Source organism: Myotis lucifugus, unplaced genomic scaffold (genome assembly GCF_000147115.1).
Source record: "Myotis lucifugus unplaced genomic scaffold, Myoluc2.0 scaffold_401, whole genome shotgun sequence".
Lineage (NCBI taxonomy): Eukaryota > Metazoa > Chordata > Mammalia > Chiroptera > Vespertilionidae > Myotis > Myotis lucifugus.
Window position 1 is genome coordinate 131,231 of NW_005871449.1, and position 23,545 is coordinate 154,775.

General features: G+C 45.6%; 1 protein-coding gene across 2 annotated transcripts in view; it reads right to left on the reverse strand.

The window, feature by feature from the left end:
- Nucleotides 1-376: 376 nt before the first annotated feature.
- The window catches only part of ENOSF1 (enolase superfamily member 1), a 25,759-nt gene continuing 2,590 nt past the window's right edge, over nt 377-23,545 (reverse strand). The window contains exons 3-16 of one of the 2 annotated variants that reach the window (XM_006102148.3): nt 19,454-19,569; nt 17,150-17,236; nt 16,558-16,584; nt 14,772-14,844; nt 14,627-14,665; nt 14,146-14,228; nt 13,255-13,289; nt 10,686-10,773; nt 7,530-7,664; nt 5,130-5,171; nt 4,231-4,360; nt 3,872-3,971; nt 1,939-2,020; nt 377-756 (exon numbers count right to left, since the gene is read on the reverse strand). In XM_006102148.3, the coding sequence (XP_006102210.1) occupies nt 655-756; nt 1,939-2,020; nt 3,872-3,971; nt 4,231-4,360; nt 5,130-5,171; nt 7,530-7,664; nt 10,686-10,773; nt 13,255-13,289; nt 14,146-14,228; nt 14,627-14,665; nt 14,772-14,844; nt 16,558-16,584; nt 17,150-17,236; nt 19,454-19,569 (1,139 nt within the window). In that variant the 3' untranslated portion in view covers nt 377-654. The remainder of the gene's footprint in view (nt 757-1,938; nt 2,021-3,871; nt 3,972-4,230; nt 4,361-5,129; nt 5,172-7,529; nt 7,665-10,685; nt 10,774-13,254; nt 13,290-14,145; nt 14,229-14,626; nt 14,666-14,771; nt 14,845-16,557; nt 16,585-17,149; nt 17,237-19,453; nt 19,570-23,545) is intronic. The other variant, XM_014467512.2, reaches the window with a different exon arrangement.

Below are 23,545 nucleotides of genomic sequence, written 5' to 3' on the forward strand. Positions count from 1 at the left end.
CAGGAGGAACTGATCGATGTTTCTCTCTCAAGGTTTCTTCCTCTCCCTCTTGCTAAAAAAATCAGTAACATTTTTTTTTTAATTATTTAGGATAAAGGTGTTTTTTTTAAAGGGTTATTTAAAAAAAGACTATGAAATAGCCTTTCACCCATAGTTCAGTACAGTGTAAATTCTGTAATGTGCTTAGAAGGAGCTGGAAAAGAGATGCTAAACCACTTTGGGCTAATGAGTGGAATCTTTATCTTTGTTGCATACCAGATACCCCACGGTGCGGCAGAACTATTTTTATTCTGCTAATTTATGAAATGTTAAATAGAATAAGGAATTGTTCCAACAAGTTATGCAACATGCTGCTTATTTTCAAAGTACAGTTTAATATCTGGGTACCAGCACTTGATAGAAATCTTATAAGAACATCTTATACTTTGAGCTAGTTACATTTAAATTTGTTTAAGGCCTAAGTAGGAGAGTATGTTTATTTGCTAAAAGAATTAAGTAATAATAATTACTGTGCTGATTCTTGAGGTTAATATGACTTTCAGCTGAATTTGTTTTCATTGGTAGATGATTTTCTTTCCCTATTTTCATAAAACCAGACCCAAGAAATTTTAAGCCTTTTCACTTAAAAAAGAAGTGGGTGTGAGGGCCGAACCCTTAATTCCCTTGAGCCGTGAGGAGTTTCTTCCAGACTTCACCATCTGGGTATTGGTGTTTCTTTATAGATTCCTCCTTCATTTCTGTGGAATAGCCAGCTTCCTGTAAGAGACAAAACAAACAAAAAACACATTTGTTTTATGTATTTCTGCTGCTCCTAAATATGCTTTTAAATCTAAGCTAAAGGCCACTGAATTAGTACTTTTAACACTCCGGTGTGGGGTGAATTTCCCGCCAAAATATAAGATGGCTCTGTCTTTTGGTTTCCTCTGATCGCTCAGCTTCTGAAAATGAGGCCTGACCTCGACCCTGTTGAGGGTAAATGGCCCAGATAATACAACTGCACTCATACCTTGTCAGCTGACTAGCCTGCTAGTTGGTGCCAGTTTATTTGTTTTGTTCGAGCCGACTTAACTCGTTTCCCCCACTCCAAGTGTTAAAATAAATGTTCTGGTTGTTTGAAATGGAGGAGAGGGCCACTTCTAGGATTAGTGCACAAATCAAGTTTCCTCTGATCGCTCAGCTTCTGAAAATGAGGCCTGACCTCGACCCTGTTGAGGGTAAATGGCCCAGATAACACAACTGCACTCATACCTTGTCAGCTGACTAGCCTGCTAGTTGGTGCCAGTTTATTTGTTTTGTTTGCACAAGGAATGCACATTTTAAGGTCTCAGCTGGCGAGGAAAAGGTGGCATCAGAGGGGCCTTGTTGGGCAGTTTTACCCCCAAACCCTGACCTGCAGGCCTTGGGAATTTGGTGTTGACTAACTAAAAAGCCATTTGTTTCTAGATATGAAACTAAACTCTTAAGGAGTCAAAACTTTGTGCACTAGGGTCTAGCTCAGTGGTCGGCAAACCGTGGCTCTCGAGCCACATGCGGCTCTTTGGCCCCTTGAGTGTGGCTCTTCCACAAAATACCACATGTGGGCATGCACGTACAGTGCGATTGAAACTTCGTGGCCCATGCGCAGAAGTTGGTTTTCGGCCTGGGCGAGTCTATTTTGAAGAAGTGGCGTTAGAAGAAGTGGGGGTACGTTCACTGAGGTTGACCCCTCAGATTGAGGACGTTTTTAGCAAAGGCCAGTTTAGGAGTACCCTAATTAAGTTAATAACAATGTACCTACCTATATAGTTTAAGTTTAAAAAATTTGGCTCTCAAAAGAAATTTCGATTGTTGTACTGTTGATATTTGGCTCTGTTGACTAATGAGTTTGCCGACCACTGGTCTAGCTCTGGAGAACCAATGCAGCAGGCTGGCTTGGGAGGCCTTCCTGCCCAAGCTCACCTTGGGAAGCATGTAGGAAGCATTCTTGATTGTCACAGGATACTTGAAATGTTCATGCAGGTGGTCGACATATTCGCACATCCTAGGAGGAAAGAATCAGGTGGAGTATTAATGCCTTAAGTTAGATCATTCACTTGGTGGCAACTGTTAAAGCAGAACGGGTGATACCACAGTGAAGAAAGGGTGGACGTGGTCAAGGCTTGGCTGATAACCACGTTTCCCTCAACCTCTGTGCCTCGGGTTCTTATTTATAAAATAAAGCAATGTGGAGGCTTGGATGAAATGAACCAAAGTCTCTTAACTAAAGGTTTTGTGACCCCAAAAGGATTCAATTTAGACTCCATAAGGATCTGGAATTATTTGGGTGCCTTTAGCCAAAAGTTAGATGAATAGATTAAAATCACCAAATGGGGTCCCTTCCAGCTATACACATGATTTAGAAGAGCACAGGTTTTAGGATCAGACCAATCTGTTCAAATTTGGTATCGGCCACTTTCTAGTTTTGTTATATGGAGCAAATGGCCTAACTGCTGCCTAACTTTAGTCACCAGCTAATGAACAGCTGCTGTGAGGGACAGGCATGTGCCCTGTGCAGGGGATACACAAAGGAATTGGCAAGAGAGGGCCTCATGCTTTCAGTGGACACAAATACTAAGCCATTGACTATATACTGTTTACTCCCTCTCACCTATAAAGAACAGATGAACCAGCCCCATGGGAGAGACAGTTGGGCCTTGAAGACTGAACAGAGAACAATGTTCCACACAGAGAAATCACAACGCAGAGGCGTTGAGGTGTGACAGCACAGTGTCTGTCTGGTGGCTTTCTGCCAGCACACTGCCATCCCTGAGCAGTGAGGCCTGCTTTCAGGGGAGCGGCAGGAGGCACTTTCCGTCACTCTGCTCAGCGGCTCAGGGCTGACCCTCTTTCTCATCCCTCAAGACCTGCAAGGTTGGTTGGAACCCCCCCTTGGTCCTGCCTTCAGGAACTGAAATGAGAGGGGCAAAAGCAATATCCTAAGAATGTTTATTTTTTATGGTTTAAAATACTTTAGAGAGAGAAGAGATATTAGGAAACTCTATAAACTTCTTTTTCCCTAAGAATCCTGATTAAAAGTCAATACACAGAACGCTGTCCAGCAGTTCCAGTGTATTTCCAGTACTGTATATGGAGTGCTTTCTGGACAGTTATTAATTAGAAGAAGGTAATGTAAAAACGTACAATATTAATACTTCCTAAATGTTCCTTAACAAAAGAAATACAAGTCTCTGAAAAAAACAAATACTTTAGACATATTAAAAGGCAGCATGTGCCTACTCAATACCCAGCTTAAGAAAGGAATCAGTACTTTATAACTTACCTTTCCCAGGCATGTTTTTATGCTTTCACTATATGTTTCTAGGGAGCTTTCTGCGATACATTTAATTTCAGGAGGAAAGAAAGCACAATGAATCTGCATGTGTGCAGGCGACTGTCTTAGTTTAAAGCTCACGTGGGACACGTTGAGAAATCAGAGGGAACTACATGGTAATGGAGTGACCAGGTCAGGGAGGAGTCCAGTGTTAGGAACAGGAGTTGGGCAGGGCAGAGAATACACCGATGATGGAAGTGGGGCTTTAGAAAGTCAGAAACAGGTGCTGGTTGAAGGAGTTCTGGTTTCCATCGGGTTGAAAAAATCACCTTCTCCCCTACCTCCATGTACTTACAAAACAAGGTGACTCAGCTACCAAGAACCCACTCCACTAAGTGAAAAATGACTACTTCCTATAGGGTCTCCTTGTTGCTGTCCCATGTGAAGTGGGAGCAAAACCAGCCTGGCCTTTGAGTCGCAGGATGTCCCCAAGGACAGGGTTCTTAGAGCCTCTGGTCACCAGAGCAGGAATAAAAGATCTGGGCTGAGGGACACTGTGGAAGTTAACGCCACGTCACTCACCTGTTTGTGAGGCTTGCAGAGACTGATATGAAGTCAAATAGAATCAGATGCTGAACCAGTTCACAGAGGCCAACTCCACCAGCATGGGGGCAAACAGGAACTAAAATGAAGGCAGATTTCTACTGAATGCCAGGCGTAGGGCAGAGAGAGGGAAGGGGTGAGAACCTGCGGTTGTTATTGCCAGCGAGGAGTTAAATCATCCATTAATGTTTAGGGATGAAATTCCAGGATGAAAATCATCAAAGATCCCCTGATTAAGCCTAAGAGAGAAAAAAATTAAATGGCAAACTACAGAGGGAACCACAGGTGTCTGTGGGCAGGGAAAGGGAGGTTCGGTCTGCAGGCTGCCACACCCTTACTTTCAAATTTCTTGGCCATCAGCAACACTGAGAGGTTCTCATTGACACTTCCCAGCCTGCAGCTGTCAATCTGGAGAAACTGCAGGGCTTTTGCCTGTAGGAGCTGCTTAAACATCACTCTGTTGTGGCACTGGAAATAGAATGTCAGTAAGATCAGCAGAAGCATCAGCCTTGGCCTTCGGGGTCTGCGAACCTGGCAACACGCCAATTCCAAGACCTTCCGGAAGCCTGGACTGTATTTATTCTGTTCTCACTTGGCATGAGTCAAGCCCTGATAGTCCAGGTGGGGGCCTTCTGATCACTTCTTTACAAATCTGCAGGTGGAACTGTGTGAGTCATGGAAAATCACACAGCTCGCCACCTCTTAAGGAATAACTGTCACAGCAAAGTGAAGCATCAGATGCTACACGGTGACGGGGATGAGCAGATGGCACGGAGGACAAAACAGAACTGTGGCAAAGCAGCACTGCTCCTTTTGCGGGGAAAGCGGAGTCTGTTCCCTCTCCCGGCGCTGCTCGTGGGCTGACTGCCGCAGGTTTTGGCAGGCGTGTGTGCTTCGTTTGTAAGCACAGCGCGTGAACGCGGTCATGTTTACTCAAATTGGAAGCTGCTTTCTTAGACCCACACAGTGTATTTTATGCCTTGGCAAGTAGCAAGTTTAAATTGCTGCTTTATACATTTCCATTAGACACTTTGAAAAGAATAAATGACCTCAGTCATATGAATTATAGAACAATCCAGAAACTTTTGACTATAGCTGACTCTTGACCCTAATGAAGTGCTGTAAGATGACCCAATTTCTAAGATTATGAAAATTTTCCAATTCAATACTAGGGATGTGCCCGAACATCAGACGATGTCCTCCCTAGGTGGACCGACCCCAAGGAGACGTCACATACCTGTTCTCCCGTGGCAACGCCAATGCCTAATGGAATCAATGCCTATAAAATATAAGGCAGCCTACTGTTATTCTAATTTATCGAACTGAGAATTTAGTGTTTTAAAAGTTTAGAGCTATTTAACTAATGTTTGACTATTCAGAGCTGATTGCTGCGGAGTGGGATGAGGCACTCAGGGGCAATGTGTGACAGGGGAGGGGCTGTGTGTGTCTGCAGAGAAAGGACAGCGCTCGTCCACCTGCTGCCATTAGCTCCCTTCCTGGCCATGGCTCAGGTGAGGAACTGGGAGGAGACAGCCACACAACAGTGGCTCCTCAGAGACTTGAGGCGCTCAGCCTCTGACTCCTTCGTAGAGGCCACCACTCCTTTATTCCCATCTTGTCTCCCTGATGAGCCCATTCGGTGGTTACTCGAGAGCCCTGTCGCCTCCAGATCAGTGGGTGCCCACAGATGCCACTTTACAGGTTGGGTCAGCTGGTGAGGTGCTGGAATCCTCTGGCGATGCTGCTCTTTCTGTCCCCGCTGAAGCTACTTCACTCCCCACCACCTGGGCTCTAGGCCCGCCACTCCCTGCTCCCTGTCCCAATGGGACTGCAGAGCCACACTCCCGCCCCTCAGGCATCTTCATTTTCTCCCTGGCTTGGCCTTCCCATTGTTTAGGGAACAGAATCAATGAGGCTAATGGCTAACACTTTCTGGTTATGGGTAGGGAGGAGCAGTGGTAGAGGAGGAAAGCCACGTGACTTAGTCATTCTACCATCTTTAAAGCATATATATTTCTGACTCTGAAGCGGTACCAAATTTTATTTCCTCCCTTAAATATTTCCTGAATCTGCCCTATTCAAGCTGCCCTCTACCCCCATTCACGCAAAAGCCTCCCAGCCTCCACTTTTTTTCTGCCCACTCCTCACCCCTCCTGTACCCGGGTCACCCACCAACCTACATGTTGCTACCAGGCAAATCATCTTTACCACCATTCTCTCATTCAAGAACCTACAGTGCCTCACTGTGTTCAGCTGCATCTTCTGAGCAGGTGGACCCCATAACTTGGCCCTACGCGCCTGCCTTCCCCACAACCCCGACTCAGCACCCCCATTCCATTGGGTCCCTCCACGGCCCCACTGTGCTGGCTCTCTCAGCTCCCCCCCCACCCCGCCTTGGCTCCCCCGCCCCTTCTTCAGATGCCTCCTGAGAAGATGGCCTCCAGACATAAACAAAACCTGGGAGGGTTGAGGCCCAGAAGAGCTTCGAGGAGGCTTTCCAGGTGGCAGTGGTTCTGGTCCCTGACTGGACAAGTCGGCAGCCACTGGGACACCAAGGCAGAAAGTCCTGTTTACCCATGAGCCCTCACCAGACTCTGATTCTGAGGCAATTCCTGGGAAGATTTCCGCTGTTTAAATTAAAGGCTACGGTCACTCCACGGCCCCTGCTCGGTGTCCCTCACCTGCAGCGCAGCTTTCCTTACAGAATCAGCTCTGTCGTTCAGCCCACACACGGCTCCCTCTGTGACCTTCTTTCTATGCCCTCAGCACGCAGGGCCCCGCCCCACGTCCCACCTGGCAACCTGCGAACCTGGCGTGTTGCCAGGTTCCCACAGCAGCGGGTGTTTCATGGATCTTAGTTTTTCTCTCCAGCCAGGCTGTGAAGTGGGAAAGTGGCAGGCGTTCCTCAAACACAGGTTTTTGTAGTGTCTGGTTCCTCACTCACCCCGCGGCCTATCGTTGAATATGGCTGCTCATGGAGCTTGCTCTGGTCAGAGGAATCCAAAAGCTAGAGCTCCCAGAAGTTACAGTTTTCCTTCTAACTTCACCAGCTGGCTGGTTTCTATATCAGTGCTGTAAGCTGGGCTAATGGGAAACCCTCCCTGAGAGATGGGATGTTTCTCACCTGTTCTGTCAAATCAGGGAGAGAGGCCAGCCCCCAGTTAGGGTGGATTTGAGGAAGAGGGGTCCTGGTTCGAAGGACAGACAGGCAGCCTTCTCTTGGGAAGGCCTGACCTTGACATAGCTAAGCAAGCCTTTTCTTTTGAGTCATCCGGAGGGATCTACATTTTTTTGTTTTGTTCTGGATGAACAACATATTTTACTATCAGTCAGATTTCTATATTTACAAAGCATGACAACCATATCTATTTACATTAACAGGATGGCTGGTAGCCTTTCAGCTTTTAGCCATTTTCTTTCTCTACAATAAACAGAAATAAAGGGCAGTAGATAAACTGAAGTGAACAAAAGCATGACAGGTCTGCAAGCCAGTACCGGTAACAAGTTACAATTATTTCAGCTACTTCATCAGGAAAAGGAAAAGGCAAAGGAATTGTAGGATCTGTTGCAGCCACCCTGGAAAACCAAACAAAAATCCATGGCAGTGACAAGACACCAGCAGCTGCAGTTTTTCTACCTTGGAGATGGTGGCGTGGCCCAGAATGTCATCAGGAGAGGTGGGCTCCTCAATCCACAGAGGCTTGAACTCGGCCAGCTTTGCCATCCACTCCACTGCCTCGGGCACATCCCAGCGCTGGTTGGCATCCATCATCTGTAAGGAGAGACCCTTCGTGGTGAGGTCTGCCAGTGCTGACCTTGCAGGGCTGTGGCTCCTGGGCAGCAAATGTCACTCGGTGCCACCTGCCAGCAGAGCCAGGGAGCCTGACATTTCTTCTTTTGGAGGATCAGCAAGCAGCCGTAATAAAGGAAGCCAAAGAGCAGCCACAGAGACCAGGGTTTGGCTCCAGATACTGCAAGTCCTCAAATAACATCACGACATTATAATGTTGAGACGCTGTAGGAATTTAACTCTTGTTTATATCAATTAGACTATGGTAAAATTGACTCTGTGATACATCGTTTCACTCGGAGTCACAGACCCTATCAACAACATTGAGGACTTACTGTATCTTCGAAGGAGATGTCCAGAAGGGCCCATGACAGGTGCTCACAGGCCCTGGAGCTCTGACCCAATCTGCATTTAGATGCCACCCGAAAACATTTGTGTTGCAGTGTTCATTGTTTGTAGGAACCGCTTTATCACATTCTGAATCATACGCAGCCAATACTAAGTTTGTTCAATGGGCATTTATAGGTGGCTGGCACGATAATAAATAATCCAAACTCCACCATTAATTTAGCACCTATGCCACGAGGCATTTTATGCATTTTGCCTAATTTAATGTTTATAACAACTCTATGAGGCAGGTCATATTAACCCATTTTACAGATAAGAAAACTGATATGCAGAGAAGTAATTTTCCCATGAGTAAGTCAAGTAAATGGTGAGCTCAAGTCTAGGCCTCTTACTCCAAGGCCTTAGCTCTCTGTGTGCAGAGATCCTGCTTGGAAGCCAGGTGCTGGGTATGCAGAAACTAACAAAGGGCTCCTCCATCCCCGACATTATCACGCTTTGAGAAGAGCACAGAAACGGCTATCTCTAGTACAGCGATTTTCAACCTTTTCACCTCTTGGCACACATAAACTAATTACTAAAGTACTGTGGCACATAAAAATACAGTTTTTGTTGATCTGACAAAAAAAAAGGTATAATTTTGATTTACAAACACACACACACACACACACACACACACACACACACACAAAACAGTAATTATCTACCCTTTTTGCTCTAAAGTGACTTTTTAAAAAATCAGATGCTTATGTCCTGGCAGGTGTGGTCCCGTGCACCGAAAGGTTGCCAATTCAATTTCCAGTCACGGCACATGCCCAGGTTATGGGCTCGATCCCTGGTAGGGGGTGTGCAGGAAGCAGCCGATCAATATTTCGCTCTCACATCCATGTTTCTCCCCCTCTCTCTCTACAAAAAAAAAGACAACAAAAATCAGGTGCCTATACTTTGTATATAAGGATTTCTGGCACCAAGAATTAACCAATCAGATGCTACCTTATGTGACGTGGGGCAACTCTATTATATGACCTACATATTTATGGTTCAAAACAGGGCACTTACACCCAACAGCTACTGTTTGGCTGGCTGTTGTCATATTTTTACTTGACAGTCCAAGGGAAGAGAGGTCAGTGCCCCTGACTAAATAGTCAGGTATTGAAAGTTTTAACAATTCTTGCAGCACACAGGTTGAAAACCGTTGTGCCATGTGGTAAGAGTGCCCTCATGAAACATTATGAGACCCAGAAGACAGTACGCACAGAATCAATCCTATGTAATAAAAGGCTAATATGCAAATCGACTGATCGATGAAACGACTGGTGGCTATGATGCACACTGACCATCACAGGGCAGACGCTCAATGCAGGAGCTGCCCCCTGGTGGTCAGTGCGCTCCCACAGGGGGAGAGCTGCTCAGCCAGAAGCTGGGCTCACGGCTGGGGAGCACAGTGGCAGTGGCGGCAGCGCTAAAGATGTCTGACTGCCGGCTTAGGCCTGCTCAGGGCCTAAGCCGGCAGTCAGACTTCCCCCGAGGGCTCCCAGACTGCGAGAGGGCATAGGCCGGGCTGAGGGACCCCCCCTGAGTGCACGAATTTCATGCACTGGGCCTCTAGTTATTATAAATAATTTTGATGAGGATGACCTCATAAGACAAAAGTAGCATTAACTCATGTATAAATAATGGGACATCTGATCCTAGGTCAAGGACTCCAAACTTCTATTTTAACTTAGGAAATAAGTCTCTAAAACTTCATAAAAACATCTTATTGTGACTTCTTTTTATAAAAGTACTAAAGGCCCAGTGCACAAATTCATGCACCTTGAAAGGAACTGTGGGTTGTGAGGCTGTGGTGGACACGGGCAGGTCTCGGCCCATCCTTCACACCCCCACCAGGCACCTCCCATCGTGGCCCCAATCCCCTGTCTGCCAGCAGCCCCGCTCCCGCCGCCGCTCCCACATGCTGATGGTGCAAAGCAATTGGGGCCAGCACCCTCCCCTGAGTGCTTCTCCACCGCTGACAGCACCAAGTGATCGGCACCAGTGCAGCAGCGGGTGCGAGCAGGGCCAGCGCCGGCAGCAGGTGTGAGTGACACGTGGAAGCAAAAAATGTTCAGTAACCACCAGAGGCTCACCCTGATGACAGTGACAAGCACCCCGCCTTTTATGACTTCCTTTTATAAAAATATTTAACACATAATAAGAAATGTTTTTAAAACTACACAGTTAGGAATACTGGTCCTTTCATTTATCTCAGTAAAAGTTTCAGCATTTCTTCAACAATAGCTCCCTGAGACACACTTATCTAATGAGCTAGGAGTTGGTTGGACTTGTTAAGAAGGGAGATCAAATGTTTGACACACTGGGGCGCCAATGGGAGACCTGTATCTCAGCTGCATTCATATTAGCAAGAAACCCTAATCTTGATCTGAACTAGTTTGCAGAATAAGAAAATTTTAAACTATCAGCCCCCTCCATTGTGTGGGGTTTTCTTTTAAAGAGTTCACCTACTATAACAAGGCCACAAAGCTGTACTTCCTCTGGCATTCAGCTTTAAAGTTCCCAATGTTTTTTAATCTTTGCTTGAAATGAATTGTAGTTTGGCCCTGGACAAAGGCTTCCCATAAGACGGCTTGTTTCTCAGTGGGAGGAGAGGATATTTACCAAAGTCTTCTCAGGTCCAATCATGTTTCTGATGAGTCGGCATCTGCGGATGTCATCCTGGAGATCCGCACCAACTTTCACCTTAAACCTGTAAGATCAATTCGGTTTGATAGTTCATGTCCCCTGGCTTAGGAAAGATCACATTCTCTAGTAACTTCTTGCCCTTTCCTCATCAATCTTCAGACAAATCACTTGGAAAAAAAAAAAAACACACCTGTTTTTCCAAGTAAAGAACGGTATCTCTTTACTCACCATCAGGTCAATGACCGTCAATTACCTGCTGACCTAAAGTGGGAAGGAACTTGAGAGAGCAGTTAGATCTTTACTAACACTAACTGGGTGTTTGCTGCGCCATGAAAAAGAATTAAGAACGCAAAAGCCACAGACTTGAAGAGGAGAGGAGGGGCCTGGGAAGGAGTGCTGAGTAAGCCATCCTGTTAGCTCCCGAATGAAGAGTACTCGTGATCAAACACCCTTCTCTACATGGTCCTTTATAGGAGGGCTTCCTCCTCCATCAACTCAGTGAGAGGTGGACCCCGCGGTGCAGGGGCCTGAGATGTGGGGGTTGATGTGATTTGGTCACATAATCACTTGCAGCAGCAGAGGTCTCCTTGACATCACAGCTGGCCACGTTAGGAGCTTCCTTCATCTGTTTGGACACTCAACTACTCTTGAGACCTGGGCCCCCACACTGTTCCCCATGACTCTGCCGAGGCTGTTGTCTCGCTTTGCCAGGGGAGGCACGGTCGACCTGAGTGTGACACTGCCATGCGGGAGAGGTGCCACCACCACGGTGAGGCCGGCATCCTCTCCCGGGCTCTCCAGGCTCTCTGCCCTGCACACTCAATATCCAGGCTGCTGCTCCAGAACCTCTCCTTTCCACGACGCCTACCCTCTGTGCCAACAAAGCCCCCGTGCAGAACAACACGCACACGCAGGCATCTGCTGCCATTCTCTCCCTTCCGCTCGGCACTAGACACATTTCCATCCCAGGTGGGAACGTCAGCTTCTGGATGCAGCTTCCTGGGGTGGGGCCTCTGCGAGCTCTCCTCAGCCTTCCCTGGCTCACCAGCTACGACTGCTCCAGGCTCTCCTGGTTACGTGCAGAGAGGGAACGGGGCAGCATTTGCTGAGCACCTGCTAGGAATCCTGACTGTGCTGGTCTTTTTCAGATACAGCAACTTTGAGGGGAACCATGAGTTAATATTATTCCTGCCCTAGCCGGTTTGTCTCAGTGGATAGAGCGTCGGCCTGAGGACTGAAGGGTCCCAGGTTCGATTCCCGTCAAGGCCATGTACCTTGGTTGTGGGCACATCCCCAGTATGCAGGAGGCAGCTGATCGATGTTTCTCTCTCATCGATATTTCTAACTCTCTATCCCTCTCCCTTCCTCTCTGTAAAAAATAAATAAAATATATTTAAAAAAATTTTTAAATATATATTATTCCTTATTTACAGGCAGAGAGAACATGAGGTTCAGAGAAGTTGAGCAACTTGCCCATGAACACACAGCAAGTACTTGCAGGCGATGAAGGAAAAAGGTAAGATTTGATTCAGAATTCATCACATTTCTAAGCCTCTTCCCACTGCATCATGCTGCCTCCTTTAAGTTCTCACTCCCCCATCCTGTATTTAGCTGAGCAGTTCACAAGAATTCAGCCCTCTCAAACACACACATCACCCAGGGGTCTTGTTAAAAGGAAGATTCTGACCCAGCGGGTCTGGGAGGAGGCCTGGGAGTCTGCATTCCTGACCAACCAGGGGAGGCTGATGCACTTGTCCCACAGACCACACCTTGAGCAGCAAGCGGCCAGGCGGCCAGACTGACTGAGAGCCATGGAAAACCTGGTGACTTATCCCAGCAAACGAGCCTCCTTGAGCTGCACTGATGCTCACAGTGACTAGATTAAGAGATGATGGTCTGTATTCTGCACTGTGTCAGGATCCAGAGCCACTGACAGCCAGGTTATCCAGAGGAAGATCCTAGGCCGCCAGGGCTCCACAACCACGCAGGAGGGAGACAGGAGAGAAGAAGGAAGGGTGATTCTGGAGAGGACACAGCCCAGGGGCAGAGAAGGGCTATCTCAGGAACCAGACTCCGGGGAACTCTGAAGATTTGGGACCAGTGACTGGAAGTTACATGGAAACAAAGAGCTCACGACATTGAAGCTCTTCCTAACACGCGAAGCCCTCCAACCACGCAAAAGTGCCTTATAAAGTTACGCTTGCTGCTTCTGAGGGTTTTCAAGTAAAAGCTGAATCAGCGCTTGTTACTGATAGTGAAGCGTGGATTTCTCGGAATCTGCTTACACCGATTGGTGCTTGAAACCAGCGATCCCCAAGGTCTCTTTCAACTCTGATGTCCTAAGATTCCAATTAGGACTCATGTCTCATCTTTGAAAAAAGAGCCTGGCTTAGGCTGAACATCTCTTAGGTGTCCCTGCACGCCAGACTGCTCCTGGGAGAACCCTGGCCTCCTCAGTGCCCTTTGATCCTGGCTCCTCTCCATTGCCGAGCCTCTCGTGCTGCCCAGTGGAAAGGTCAAGTTCATTACCACACAAATAAGTTACCTGGTCCAGCCGCCCTTCAGTGCCTCGGTGCAGAGCTGCGGGGAGAAGAGCACAGCCATCACCAGACACTGAAAAGCTCTCCTGGTCTAAGGAGCACCTCAGTCATTTCTGATCTGGTCCCACAAATGCTGTGGCTGCAGCAGGAACCAGGACAGCCATGTGTTGTTTAAATTCAGAGCAGAAACAGCTTAGCCAACAGCGTAACTCTTTGTATTTGTAGGGTGACTTTCCTTCCTCGTGTCTATGGGAACCATTTCTTTCATTGTCACAACACTCCTGCAGGAGAAATGGAGCATTCATATCCCTCTTTTTAAAGCTCTAATATTCTGTAGCATCCACAGAACTAGTGGGTGTAAGAGTAAGAAACGGAATCTAGTCTCCCTCGCTTTCTCTCCGCTGTGGGTGAGTATAGTATGAGGGGAAAGAGTGGTAAGTCAGCCATACGATGATTGCACGCTATGTGCCAGGCACTGTGCTGCGAGCACTACACAACTTACAGCATTTTTCTGAATCCTCAAAACCCCCCCGCCCCCCGTGAGATAAAAGACTGTTTCCCCATCTCACAGTGAGGAAACTGAGGCTCAGCTAGATTGCATGTACCATTGCACACAGTTACGCTGCTGCCTCTGCCTGGGAATCAAATCCTAGGCTGTCGCCTTTCAGAACCCGAGGTGGGAGTCACTGGCCACAGAGTCCCAGCCTGTGTCCCCATCCTGTGTCAGAGTCCCATGTCCCCAATGTGAATGGTGTTGCTTTTGCTCAAGTATAAGTACTTCCAGAATGAGGCCTTGGAGTCGTAAGGATTTAGAAAGGCTAACAAGAAAATATTAAAACCCTTCCGGAAAGCCAGGAGTATAAATCCTGTCTACCAAGCCAGGTTCAAATACTCACCTGCTTCAGCGTGTCGTCCGAGTACCCCAGCCAGGCGCACGAGGTGGTGTAGGCAGGGTAGCCAAGCGTTAGCATTTGCTCTTCTGTGGAAACACGACGCTTGTCCACAGTTTGTTCCTCCCAGGGACCTTCAGAATTAGATTGCCTGTAGCTAAGCTGTTGCCCCTCAGACAATCTCCTTCTGATCCTGAGCCCAGCCCTCAGTCCAGCCCCTGGCCACATGCAGGATCATGCACATTCTGAGGATGTCGAGTGGAGGATGGGGATGTGGGTGAGGGTTTAGGGGTGATATGAGGGGTCAGGAGTCCCTCTAGCCAAAGGCCTTCCTGTTCAGTCACACTCAGGAGGCTTCTTCATCCAGACTCAACTGGCTGCTGGGCCTGAGGCATTTGGGAGGACAATGTGAACCCCCAAGGGGCAGGGACACTCAAAAGTAAACAATGATAACAAATGTAATGAAGGAAATTTTCTCACAACCCACCTCTCTCTTTTTTACCAACTTGACCTTCCTGCAGGATTTCTGGAAAAAGTAAAAAGCACCATCACTCTCCTAGACAACAGATGTTGCACACACGACGTTGTTTACACATCAGCATGTGCAAAAAGCTTCCCGTTCCATCACTCACCATAGGCTTCCTCCTCGGTCAGGACGTCGGTAATGTACCTGAAATCGATGCAGGACAGCAGCGTCCGGGGATCCTGGCAGCGTGACAGGAGGGGGAGAAGGTCCAAATCAATTCACAAGCGGATTATGTTTCTAAGAATCTGCTTACACTGATACTTGGGGCTTATCCTTTCCCAGAAAGGGCCTTTGGGATTTGTGTTATGTTGTTTGATTCTGTCATCCCTTGGTGTAGAGTCCCTCCGGGGATCACCGCCGCCTCCTGATGAAGTCCTTAAGGCCCTCATGCTCCACTGGCCCCTCGCTCCTTCCCCGTTTCTCCTTTCCCTTGAAACCTAGGCTCCCCATTCCAGGCTTCTGGAAAGAGGACGGGGTGTGAGGCAAGCACTCGGCACAAGTTAAATGGATAGATGAGCACAGTCACTCTATATGTCACTGCTCCACCCTTCAGGGCTGACCGTGATACTGGAGCAGCTTAGAGGGAGAGGAAAGAAGGCTGGTCTCCGAGCCAGGCCCCTCAGGGTCAGTGCCCACTGTTTATTAGCAGCAGAACCTTGGGCAGGTTCCTCTCCTATCAAACAGGGGCAGTTCACTGTACTGACAGGAACAGAGGGGATTAACCGTGCGAGTGCCCCGCCTGCTGACTGCCTGGATGGTCACTGGCTGTGCTCTTCCCACCCCTTCCTGCCCAGGCTCAGGGCTCTGGCCACACAGGGAGGCAGACATTCAGCTAGGCCTCTGGCTGAGACCTCCCTCATTCCAATCAACTGTCACGTGGGAAGCAACCCGTAGCTTCCCCACTCGGGTTTTAGTGTAACCAATAATGCTCCACTATAACCGTTAAAAATCATAACAGCTCTTTCAACACTGAGATTCTTCTTTTAAGAGTACTGGCATTGAAAGAGGGGACGGGATCCAAAAGAATGGGAAATCCACAGGTGGGATTTCAAGCACCTCGGGTCATTCAGTTTTGAGGGCCTCTTCCTGCATCCCTCTGAAAGGCTAACCTTGAGCCTGAAGGTCTATATCCATCCCTTCAGGTGGTGCCCCCAGGCCACCCACAACCATGACAGAGATGATATGATAGCCTCCTGTCTCTTTTCTCCTTAACTGTGATGCCACATTGTAACCAGGGTCTCCCTTTGTTGACTACCAGAATCTCAGCAACCATCCGAGGCATCACCCTGAGGCAGCTCGTGCTCAGAGAAGTTAAGTGACACGCCCAGGGTCACCCAGCCACTACGTGGTAGAGCCCGGGTTCAAAGCCAGGTCTGCCTGATGCTGAAGATGCACACCCCTCCTATACACAGGTGGAGGAGAAAGGAGAGCGAGGTGTGTATCCTCAAATTCAGTGGGTGGCTCCCGTCCTGCTGGAATCACAAGAGTCTCAACAGTCACTTTCTGTTGAAGTCCAAGTGACCAAAGAGTATCCTAATAATATCTTGCTCTTCAGGGTTTGTAAAGCACTTTTCTCATTTGGTCTTTGAAACAATTCTATACGGTTCCCAGAGAAGTTATGATCATCCCCTTGTCATAGTTAGAAAACGGAGGCTCCGAGAATTTGCATTATATGTGAAAGCTCTGCGGTTGCAGGTGGGGGGCGGGGGGGCCTAACTCAGTGCTTCCCACCCTGCCTGCAGGGGCCACAGCTGTTACTGGTTTCATGCTTTATCATCACTATAGTGGTCCACAGACAGTCCTAAGTATATTTACTGATTATCTAAAGGCAAATAATCCATGAAATCCATTTCATTTACAGAAACAAATATAATGTGAAAGAAGGTACTTACCATGTCAACAAGTAACTTCCACAGAGGCTTGAGGAAAAAAAAGAAAGATTTGTAAAACATGTATCAAATAAATGCGAATTCACCTTATCAAACACCTGCCCACCTACCCACCAGTCTCAAATGCTGCCACCTAACACCTCACCTCTGCTGTCCCCCTTCTTTCTCAGCCCTTTCTAACTTCTACAATCTAACTTTCTACTTCTGCAACCTCCTAGCTACTGCCAACATCTCTAAGGGAGAACAAAATTAAACAAAAGCCTCCATTCCCTTTGGGGGCTGCTGTGTCTTGGTCTTTCAGGCTGCTTGTAGAGCAGGGGTTCTCAACCTTCTGGCCCTTTAAATACAGTTCCTTATGCTGTGACCCAACCATAAAATTATTTTCATTGTTACTTCATAACTGTAATGTTGCTACTGTTATGAATAGTAATGTAAATATCTGATATGCAGGATGGTCTTAGGCGACCCCTGTGAAAGGGTCGTTCGACCACCAAAGGGGTTGTGACCCACAGGTTGAGAACCGCTGTTGTAGAGGAAGTGTTTATTCCTCTGCTCGCACTGTGCTGTTCCACAGAAGTGCCCCTGAGTGACTTACCTTTCCCTCCTGCTTGGCCCACAGGTCCCACACAGCATTGAGAATGGCCGCCGTAGCCAGATGCACAACACCTTTCTCAGGACCGATCTGGGTAGGAAGCAAAACACACCAGCATGTCTTAGATATTTAGGTCCTCTGACCAGGCTTACATTTCAAGAATTGAAAGGCACTTAAAATACTAAGTTGTGTTTTTTAATAGTGACTAATCTACAGAAAAGTTGCATGAACAGTGCAAAAAACTCATATGTATATATAGTATATATAGTAAAATATAATATATAAATAAAACTTATTTTACTGAGCTATTTAAGACTAAGTTAAGCTCAGACCTGTGTGGCTCAGTAGTTGAGCGTCATCCCATGCACTAAGAGATCACAGGTTTGGTTCCTGGTCAGGGCACACGCCTGGGTTGTGGGCTGAATCCCCAGTGGGAAGCATGTGGAGGCAGCCAATTGATGGCTGCCTCTTCCTTCCTCTCTCCCTCTTCCTCTCTCTCTAAAATCAATAAAAACATATTTCTTTAGCCGTAGCCGGTTTGGCTCAGTGGATGGAGCGTCGGCCTGAGGGGTCCCGGGTTCGATTCCGGTCAAGGGCATGTACCTTGGTTGCGGGCACATCTCCAGTAGGGAGTGTGCAGGAGGCAGCTGATCAATGTTTCTCTCTCATTGATGTTTCTAACTATCTCTCTCCCTTCCTCTCTGTAAAAAATCAATAAAATATATTTTTTTAAAAAACAAACATATTTCTTTAAAAAGGAATAAGTTGCAGACATCATGCCCCTTTAATCCTACTTACTTCAGTGTGTAGTTCCTAAAAACAAGGATGTTTCTCTTACAAAACCATAGTACAATGATCAAATTCAGGGACTAGAACATTAATAGAAATCTATTACCTAAGAGGCAGCTCATAATCAATTTCACCCGGCTGAAATCACGGTTCGATTCCTAGTCAGGGCACATGCCCAGGGTTGTGGGCTCGATCCCCAGTGAGGGGCATGCAGAAGGCAGCTGATCAATGATTCTCTCTCATCATTGATGTTTCTATTTCTCTCTCCCTCTCTCTTCCTCTCTGAAATCAATACAAATATATATTTTTTAAAAATCAAATTTCACCAATTGTCCCAATAATGTACTTTATTTTATTCACATATTGCATTTAGTTGTCATGTCTCTTTAGTCTCTTTTTATCTGGAATAATTTTTCTTCTTATTTTAAAAATGCTATTGACATTTTTAAAGGGTACAGGCAATCGATGCATATACAGTCCCTCAATTTGGGTTGATCTGGAGTTCCTTCGTGATTAGATTCAGTTTGAACATTTTTGGCACAAATTCTACATACGTGATGTTGTCATTTGTTTTTCTGTTAGGGCTTTCAACTTTCAACACTTGGGTAAGTTATTGTCCATTAGGCTTCTGCACTGTGAGGTTACCATGTTCCCTTTCTATGTAAGGGGATTAATATTGCCCCCAACATTTTAACACTCATTGAAATTCTTGCCTCAAACAATTATAGTTACAATGATTGTCTAATGTTATCATTCCTTTTATACTAGTTTGTATTTTATTGTAATGGTTGTTTGTTTATTATCCAAATGAACTCATGGGTTCCCATGTTACTCAATGAATTACAAGCCATTACTACCATATTTATTTTGATGCTTGAATTGTCCCAGATTTGGCCACTGGGGACTTCTTCAAGAGGATGCCTTTCAAAGCAAGTTTAACTTTGCAGAAGTTACAAATGAAATGGGAAGCAGTGTGAAATGGCTTCTCTTTGCCTTTCTCTATTCATGGACTGAAGGCTGAGCAGGGTTAGGGAAAGACAGAGCTGGTGTCAGGAGGCCAGGGCAAGGTCCTCGTTACTGGACTGATCTTAATGTGACAGAATCCTTTCTCTGGGAACCTCACTTTTTTCATACCTTGAACTTAGGGTTCAAATTAAGGTCTATACACATAAAAGGTGCTCTGGTCTCTGTCTTCTTAACTTTGCTCTTCTCTTCTGTTTCTGTCCTCACATGATCTCTCCCTCAGAAAGGCTGCCCATTCAGCACTTCATCCTCCAGAGGGTCTAGGCTACTTCTTCCCATTCAGGGAGTGGAGATGAAGTCCAGAAGAGCAGAGATAGCTATCAGATCCAGATTCAAGTCTTACAGAAAGGAATCAATTACCTCAAAACACCGGATATCTAAATGGTTCAAGTCCTAATTTACCTGAACAAAATGTTTCACATTTTTCACAATCAAAGGACATCTTAGACCTTAGTACCGTTTTTATAGAAGCGTTTTACAAAACAGACCCCTTACCCATCTGAGTTGCCCATCACTCGTGAGCTGTCTGTAGAAACCTCTGAAGTCACCAACAATGTCCTCAAGGTCCTTGTTAAGCACATGGTGAGCCAGAGCATTCACAGCACAGACAACTGTAAAAAAGGATGTAGTTCTTATGTATGTTTTGGTATGAATTCAACAAATTAAGACATGCAAACACCACAAACAAACTAATGTTGGCATTTTATGAAAATAATTTTAAGTTAAAAAAGGACCATGCTTTTAAAATTCCCTCCATATGCTTCTGTGTTATCAACAAGTAGAACAGCTGTAATCAGTATACTGAGCTTAATTTCTGAGTTAGAAAACATTTTGATTGGTTGTGTGTGAAATACAGACCGTAGATCTGAAAATGTAAAGCATGTTCCAAAATTATTTTCTTGTTCATTCCGTAAAGTGTCCAGAGAGTTAGATTCAAAACTAAACCTTGTTAGTTTATTGTTCCAAAGGATAAGAAGACTAACTTATAGAATTTTTAAAAACGCCTTTTCATTATTGTCAAGTATAGAAAATATCTTGAATTCACAACATAACACACTATTAAAGATGAAATAAAATGAATTTTCAGTTAGTCTAATACATGCAAAATGTTAAAGTACATGAAAACACTAGTCATAAACATTAAGTTGCTTACTATTATTGACTTACTTATAATATAATACATTTTTCATAAGTAATTTGAAGGTTAAAGTTAATTTGGGTCAGCATAATCATCCATTAGTTACTTTTGGTGTTTTATTGAAAAGGCTTTATTTTGTTATTTCAGATGAAAAATAAGTGAAGTAACAAATTGAATGGGAATTTCTTTCTATCCTTTGCTCAGCCTATAAAATACTTCATCTATGTGTAAATGAGAAAGAAATTTTCTGTAAGCTTACTGTGTTACAAGGAACTTAACCAAAATAATCAGATCATCAACTTAGGCCCAAAGCAATTAATTTATCAGAAAAAAATTTTATAAGCTTGTTTGGTGTTACCATTGCTTCAATATTAAAATTCTCGGGTCATTTACTAGGATGATTGTTGAGGTACTGTTTTACTATGAATCATATCCTGGGAGAAAGACCTTTGAAAGTATTTGAAACATGCTCTTAGGACATACATGGCCTCTGGGTGAAAAAGCTCTCAGATGACAATGTACTTGTTTTCATATGGAGCATCAGGGCTGAACCAACCATCCGGGGTTTCTCAGGGCTTTTGTTAATGGGATACGGAATCATTATAGTGCAGATATTCATACCCTACTGTTGCGAGAAGACAGAATCCTTCAGCCCTTGATGGTTGGTGCTCTTGCATTAAAGCCATTTGAAGAGAGTGACTCAGAGAGAAGTGTACCATTATCTACATCAAACCTTCGTCTCACCGATGAGATGGTTGCTAGAAATCACTGACGGAAGCACACCTCTGGTTTGTGTCACAAAGACAAGAGCATTTAACTAAAGCTAAGGATGATCTCATCTTTACAGCTCTAAGAGACGCACAAGCAACACTGATATATTCACCTATAGCAGTGATTTTTCAACCTTTTTCATCTCATGGCACACATATACTAAATACTAAAGTTATGCGGCACACCAAAAAGTATACTATATGTTTTGCTGATCTGACCAAAAAGAAATAGGCAACATGTTGATTCATTCATATTGTTGTGTTGGCTGTTGTCATTTTTAATTTTGACAATCTAAGAGAAAAGAGGTCAGTGCCCCTGAATAAATAGTCAGGTATTGCATGTTTTAAAAATTCTTGCAGCACACCAATGTGCCTGCCATGGAACTCCAGCTGAAAATTGGTGGATGTTACTTGCTCAAACTGAGGCCACTGCAAGAAGTTAACTAAGTTTGATGCATTCGATAAAAATTTGGGCTGTGGTAGTCTGATTCCAGTGTGGAGAAAAAGTCCACTTCAGGTTTGAATGTCTGATGCAACAGCTGGGAAATTCATCTGGAAAAAAAATGGCCCTTAAAGGCAGCTTCTTGCTGACGAAGCTCAGGGCTCCTCTGCTGTACTACATCACTCAGGACTCAATTCACGGACCTTCCACCATGGGAAGGACAACCATGGCTTCTGAGCCTGAGTGCTGATGGGAACCCTTAAGGCTGCTTTTGGTCTCTAAAAATTCCTTCTCTTTTCCTTTTCTTACTTAAAAACAACTGTATTGGTCTATTCAATACATTAAAAAAAACACACAAAAAACGTAATCCACCCTCCCTCTCCCCCCACCTACACACACACACACACACACACACACACACACACACACACACACAAGCACTCTGTTCCTGGTAATGAGGAAAGGCTATTTTCTTTCTCTTTTTTTGGATCATAAAAGAATGATTAGGTAAGTAATCTGATAAAGGATGCAGGAGAAATGTGATGAGCTCATGGGATTTTTTTCATCTTTAATGTGAATACCCTGTAACACATTCCGTGAAACTACAGTGAGTCACCTGATTTATGTAGCAAGGCTAAAGTTAAAATGGATTCTGTCATGTTGTGGTCTGAAAAAGGCAGAAGCCAACAACATCACCACAAAAGAGCCACTTAGTAAAGTCGTAAGGAGATGGAAATCGACTTACCCCTGCCTGAGAAGTCAATCATGACAGCCGGGTGGGGTGGGCTTGGAGGAGGGGAGAGACTGTGCAGGCCCTAAAGCGCTGAACTCAGCAACTAGCCCAGAAGGGCCTCGTGTCTGTGCTAGGAGCATGCAATGTGCACAGAGTCCCTCCACTGTGAGCGAGTCAGCAGAGTTCAAAGTCTTGGCTGTTAACAGAGAGTGGTTACAATGGCTTGCCCCAGAACGTATTTTGTAACCTTGCTGAGTTTTATGCAACCCTTGGGGTCGCCCTGTATGGTCTGAAGCATGGAGAAAGCAGCTTCATAAAATGCTCAACTTAAATCAGAGACAAGTCACAGAAAAAGCTGGAAACACAGCTCACAAACGCACCAAGGTCAGTGGTCACTGCCTTGGGGCTTAATGAAGAGGACAGGGAATTATGCTGAGTCTCCTCCCTTCTGTCTGGCAAATTCTTGGTTACCCTTCAAGACTCATCTCAAAGCTCCACCACCGCTCTGAAGCCATCTCTGACCCGCCTGGACAAGAAATCAACCCTCTCTCCAAGTGACTTTTTAAAAATAGCTCTTCTAAAAATACAGTTCTCACACTGCACTATTATTTCTTTTGCGTGTCATCCCGAGGAGTTTGTGCATTTCTTCTCCTTAAATGTAGAACTGTCTCCTTTCTCTCTTTTTACTTTTATTTTTTAAATATATTTTTATTGATTTCAGAGAGGAAGGGAGAAGGAGAGAGAGAAAGAAACACCAAGGAGGAGAGAGAATCATTGATTGGCTGCCTTCTGCACATCCCCACACTGGGGATCGAGCCCACAACCTGGGCATGTGCCTTGACCGAGAATTGAACGTGACCTCCTGGTTCATAGGTCGATGCTTAACCACTGACCCATGCCAGCCAGGCTCCTTTCTCTCTTTTAAACATTCTTATCTCCAGCACCTAACAAAGTTCTTGATACACGTGAGCACCGAAGAGGAGTTTGTAGAAGGACTGCCTGATGGCGTGATGGAATGCCATCTCTGTAGAAAGCTGGAACAGCGGCCACCTTAGTAGTATCCACTTACAGTTCAAGAAAGTTTCCTTTGGTTCTCTCTCTCTCTCTCTTTCTCTCTCTCTCTCTGTCTCTCTTTCTCCCTTCCTTCTTCTCTCCCTCTCCTTTTATCTGCTCAACAATATTAAAATCTTTCAGTGGGGCAAGACTTTGATTCTACAGCTAAGAGTGTTGATGGTGCAAATATCCACGGAGAATCACCACCACAGTTAGTGGCTAGTTGAGCAGCTGTCTGGATCTCAGTTTCCTTATTCTGAAAACTGAGGGACTCAAGACCAACTCTGAGCTCTGGTCCAGCTCTGAGAGGACAACTAACTCATGGCTTAATGTGCATCCCACACAATCTGCTCTTCCCAGATGAGAGCTCTGACACTGGGCAGGGCCAAAGGCCTTTTCTGCATGAAGAGCATGAACTTGAAACCAACTCAGTGTGAAGTATTTTGGAAAA